The 5,440-nt window shown below is 53.9% G+C and overlaps 1 protein-coding gene across 1 annotated transcript in view; it reads right to left on the minus strand.

The window, feature by feature from the left end:
- The window catches only part of ZP3 (zona pellucida glycoprotein 3 (sperm receptor)), a 10,081-nt gene continuing 4,641 nt past the window's right edge, over positions 1 to 5,440 (minus strand). The window contains exons 3-5 of the mRNA XM_011930123.1: positions 3,379 to 3,497; positions 574 to 677; positions 1 to 182 (exon numbers count right to left, since the gene is read on the minus strand). Coding sequence (XP_011785513.1) covers positions 1 to 182; positions 574 to 677; positions 3,379 to 3,497 — 405 coding nt within the window. The remainder of the gene's footprint in view (positions 183 to 573; positions 678 to 3,378; positions 3,498 to 5,440) is intronic.

The raw sequence follows: 5,440 nt of genomic DNA on the forward strand, positions 1-5,440 counted from the left end.
TCACCCATGGAAGTCCACGATGGTGTGATAAGGGGAGGCATTCTGGTCTGGTGTTGGTGTGGCCACGCAGTGGTCCACAAACAACCGCAGTGGCACGTGGCTGCCAGTGTGGATTTCTGCCTGGAGGTGGGCTGCATCTCCCAGGTGGAAGGTGGGGGACCTCTTCTCAGCGTTCCAGTTCTCTGAAAGACACGGCCAGCTGGGCATGGTTGGCTCATGCCTGTAATCCCAGCACCTTGGGAGGCTGAGGCAGGTGGACCACTTGAGGTCAGGAGTTCAAGACCATCCTGGCCAAAGTGGCAAAACCCCATCTCTACTAAAAATATGAAAGTTAGCTGGGTGTGGCATCACAAGCTTGTAATCCCAGCTACTCGGGAGGCTGAGGCAGGAGAATCTTTGAACCCCAGGAAGTAGAGACTGCAGTGAGCTAAGATAGCACCATTGCACTCCAGCCTGGAGGTCAGAGCAAGACTCCATCTCAAAAACAACAAACAAAAAAACAGACACAGCCAAGGGCAGGGGTTTGAGGTGGCCCAGGGCTTTCCACAGCTGTCCCACCCAGCCTTCTCTTACCCTCCATCAGATGCAGAGAGAAAGTCAGCTTCTCCTCTGAGAATACCGTGGTCCTGAAGGGCAACCAGGTGGGCAGGATGGCCTGGCTGCTCACATTGCCCTGCCTGAGAGAAGAACAGCAGCTGTGCACACCTGCCTCAGGTCACACTCACCTGGGCCCCCCACTGATGGGGAATATCTCACTGCTACCCCACTACCTGCTACCCCACTACAGGATCACCAGCTATGGCCCAGCCAGGTAGCTGGCGCAAGATGGCTAAACAGACACCTTGAGCCTGAGGCTGCCCCCGGACCCTCCTGAACTTCTGCACCTGTGAGTGGCCCAGCCATCCTAACCGATGCTATGATGCTATGTGGGCTGCTGAAGACAGATACAGCTGAACCTAGGAGTTTGGTTTCCAGGCTGAGATCTGCTCCTCCTTGAGCCCTGGATCTGAGTGCAGTAGCTCGTGCCTGCAATCCCAGTGCTCTGGGAGATGGAGACGGGAGGATTGCTTGAGGCTAGGAGTTTGAGAGCAGCCTGAACAACATAGCGAGACTCTCTATAAAAAAAGAAAAGATAGCTAGGTATAGTAGTATATACCTGTAGTCCCAGCTACTCCAGAGGCTGAGATGGGAGGATTGCATGAGCCCAGGAGGTCAAGGCTGCAGTGAACTATGATGGCACCCATTGCACTCCAGCCTGGGTGGCAGATTAAGACTTTTTTTTTTAAAAAAAAAACCAAAAAGCCACCACACATACTTTAGCCCTAAAGGTTCAGGTTTAGGGTCTGATAGCAGGCCTTGCACAGTACTCCATAGGATGCTTGAGAGGGGAATCAGTTAAGGCCATCCTTTAGAGATCAAAGATAGGCCCTTAGGGTCTTGAGATGCTACTGAGAGCCTGAGCCTGAACCTGCACCAGTGACTGGGAAGTCCATGGAAGCACGTCTGGGTATCTGCAGATACCTACCCTGCTGACCCCCACAGGATCTGCTGGAAGAAGCTATTCCAAGCAACGGATGCATCTATTGATAACCAGATTCAGGTATCTGGAGCCAGGTTAAAGCATCCCAGCCTGCAACTAGCCTCTCTAGTACTGCCTGCAGCCACTGGATCAGGTGAGCCGCCATCCTCAGAGGCCAGGCCCAGACAAAGCTACTCTGAAGTCAGAGACTTCCATCATCACAGGAGGGCTTCAGTCCCTCCCGCAGGCTGGGCGGCCAGCCCTTGATTCTTCCATCTCCACTACCCACATAGACACCAAGCTCCTCCAGTTGCTCTTAGCTCCTCCCAGTCAGCCTCTACAGCCCCTGCAACCGTGGGTCAGGCCTCATCGAATTCGGTTTTCCAGCCTCCCAGCTGGTTCTCACTGGTTCCCACTTGTCTTCTGCACCAGCCACCAGGTGACCCGGGTGGAGATTCAGTCCTCACCCATTCCAGGAGAGGCACCTGCGTGGAGGCTGGTGAGCCCATCTATCTGGCTCCCTCATTTCCCTAGTCCCTAGGCTCCAGCCCCTAGGCTGCATGTCACCTACTAAGGGCACACTGCCCTCCCGTGGGGTATGTGGCCACATGGCTCTGTCCAGGCTATCTCAGCCTCAAGGTCCCACTCCAGGATCCTGTTCTAGGATAACCCCTACGTGACCCCTCCCAGGGGCATGGCTCCTCCCTCATGTCCTGACTGACATCAGCTCCCTACCCACTTCACACTAGCATTGTCTTTTTGAGATGGAGTCTTGCTCTGTTGCCCAGGCTGGAGTACCATGGTGCCATCTCAGCTCACTGCAACCTCCGCCTCCTGGGTTCAAATGATTCTCCTGCCTTAGCCTCCTGAGTAGCTGGGATTACAGACGCGCACTACCACACTCAGCCAATTTTTTTGTATTTTTAGTAGAGATGGGTTTCACCATGTTGGCCAGGCTGGTCTTGAACTCCCGACCTCGTGAACTGCTCACCTTGGCCTCCCAAAGGGCTGGTATTACAGACCTGAGCCACCGCACCCAGCGGCATCATCTTATACCCACTCCCAGACTGGTTCAACGGCAGGGACAAAGTACCCGGCACCCCATGCTGAGGCCAGCACAGGACCCAGCATTGTCCTTGGGAGCCAGTTTCTCTTCCCACTTCAGAGCCTGAGTTCACAAGCACGTGCTTGATGCCAGGGCCCCGAGGACCACAGAAGAGTAGGCCACCACTGCCCAGGTCAGATTCTAGAACCCAGCCTGGCACTATTATTTTTTTGAGATGGAATATCGCTTTGTTGCCCAGGATGGAGCACAGTGGTGCAATCTCGGCTCACTGCAGCCTCTGCCTCCTGGGGTCAAGCAATTCTCCTGCCTCAGCCTCCAGAGTAGCTGGGATTACAGGCACCCAGCTAATTTCTGTGTTTTTAGTAGAGATGGGGTTTCACCATGTTGGCCAGATTAGTCTTGAACTCCTGACCTCAAGTGATCCACCTGTGTCAGCCTCCCAAAGTGCTGGGATTACAGGCGTGAGCCACTGTACCTGGCCCCAGCCTAGTGCTATTGGAAGGCCATTTCTGAACCCTAAGGAGGGCACAGGCTGGCATAGTACCACCCCCGGGGCTGGGCAGCTCTGCAGCTTCCGCTAAGCTGCAGTCAGGCTCCTGATGCTCTTCTGGACTCGAACTAGACTCAGTAAGACCCCCCCAATCCCGCCCAGGGTAGTAACCACAGCTGCAAATGCTCCCATAGATAATTCTAATAGCCATGCTGCAAGCTGCCGCCAATAGCCAGCCCACTTGCCTGCAGCCACACCCAAGGTGCTTTTGCACCAGGAGCCATGAGTCAGTCCCACACTGACCTGGGGTAGCGGCACTCGATGGGAATCTCTGCGCGGTTAGTCCTCACGATGAACAGGTTTCCCACAGGGCGGGGGTTGTGGAGCAGGAAGGTGCTGTACACCAGGGCATCGTCAGTCACCTGGAGGAAAGGTGAGAGGTTAATGCTACCGGCATCACCTGCCTGGGTGTACCCAAGTCATACATGAGTACGCAGGGAGGGCAGCCCACAGGGGGACAGAGAGACCACAGGGTCAAGGCCAGGTGCGGTGACTCACACCTGTAACCCCAGCACTTTGGGAGGCCAAGGATTGCTTAAGGCCAGGAGTTCAAAACTGGCCTGGGCAACATAGCAAGACCCCATCTCCAAAAAAGAACACAGGCTATGCCACTGGTCAGTAAAGAGGCAGGACAGGTACTGTCTTCGTACCTCAGAATCTACTTCTGAGACGTTGACACCACCTCAGGCAGCCTGGATCAACCACATGGCAGATACCATGCAGCACCCAAGCAATAGAGGCATCAGGATACATGTTTCCCGTCTGACACTCCCCCTCCACACCCCCCCGGTACACACAGTTTCCTCTTTCAGGAGAGGCCCAGGGCTAAGATAGCCCCCAGGAAGGAGCCAGGAAGTACCCAGCTGTTAACACTTATTAGCTTCTGGCTGGGTGCTGTGGCTCACACCTGTAATCCCAGCACTTTGGGAGGCTGAGGCAGGGAGATCACCTGAGGTCAGGAGTTCAAGATCAGCCTGACCAACATGGCTAAACCCCATCTCTACTAAAAATACAAACATTAGCTGGGCGTGGTGGCACATGCCTGTGATTCCAGCTACTCGGGAGGCTGAGGCAGAAGAATCGCTTGAACCCGGGAGGCAGAGGTTGCAGTGAGCTGAGATTGTGCCACTGCACTCCAGCCTGGGCAACAAGACCAAAACTGTCTCAAAACAAAAACAAACACATCAGCTTCTAACCTATTCAAGCCCATTTCACATAAGGTGGGGGAGACTGGTTCAGAAGTTGCCCGAGGCAGGAAGAGCACAGGTGAGTGCTGCTGGGGAAATTTGCATCGTCCAATAGGGCTGCAGAAGGCAGGGCCTGCCTGGGAGATAGTTTTACAGCAAACACCTGTGTTTGAAGATGTTGCTAGAATATTAGAAAAATGTGACACCAGGCCCTACCCCAGTAGAATGAAGGTATGAGAGTCTCTTTGAGAATCAGTATTTTTACAACCTTTCCAGGTGATTAGCATAGAGCCAGCATTGGAAACCCCTCCTTTAGTCACCTCGGAACCACCTTTTTTTTTTTTTGAGATGGAGTCTTGCTCTGTCAGCCAGGCTGGAGTGCAGTGGCATGAACTCAGCTCACTGCAACCTCCGCCTCCCAGGTTCAAGCAATTCTCCTGCTTCAACCTCTGAGTAGCTGGAATTATAGGCACGTGCCACCATGCCCAGTCAAAAAAAAAGATACAGGGTTTCACCATGTTAGCCAGGCTGGTCTCAAACTCCTGGTCTCAGGTGATCTACCTGCCTCAGCCTCCCAAGGTGCTAGGATTACAGGTGTGAGCCACCGTGACCAACCCCTAGCCACCTATTCTAAGCTCACTATCCCCACCTCTCATCTCAGGGAGCTTCTTTAAAAACTACTTGAGGGCTGGGTGCAGTGGCTCATGCCTGTAATCCCAGCACTTTGGGAGGGATGAGGATTGCTTGAAGCCAGGAAGTCAAGACCAGCCTAGGCAATAGAGCTAGACCCCATCTCTACAAAAAGATAACTTGGCTAGGCACAGTGGCATATGCCTGTAGTCTGTCCCAGCTATTCAGGAGGCTGAGGCGGGAGGATGGCTTGAGCCTAGGAGGTCAAGCTTGCCCAAGAGCCCAGGTGGCTGCCTGGCCCTGACCCAACTAACTCGATCTTCAGGGAACAGTCCTAGACCTTATTAGCAAATGCCCCAGCACAGACAGAACCACCATAGTTCGTGGAGCCCCTTCTTCACAAGTTATTACCATTTCAGGGCAGGAGGGCGTTCAATTAAGCACTGGGCCCCACAGAACTGCACAGGCTGTATACCTGGGAAGCTGGT

The sequence above is a fragment of the Colobus angolensis genome, unplaced genomic scaffold, assembly GCF_000951035.1.
Source record: "Colobus angolensis palliatus isolate OR3802 unplaced genomic scaffold, Cang.pa_1.0 Scaffold120, whole genome shotgun sequence".
In the NCBI taxonomy this organism is placed as follows: domain Eukaryota; kingdom Metazoa; phylum Chordata; class Mammalia; order Primates; family Cercopithecidae; genus Colobus; species Colobus angolensis.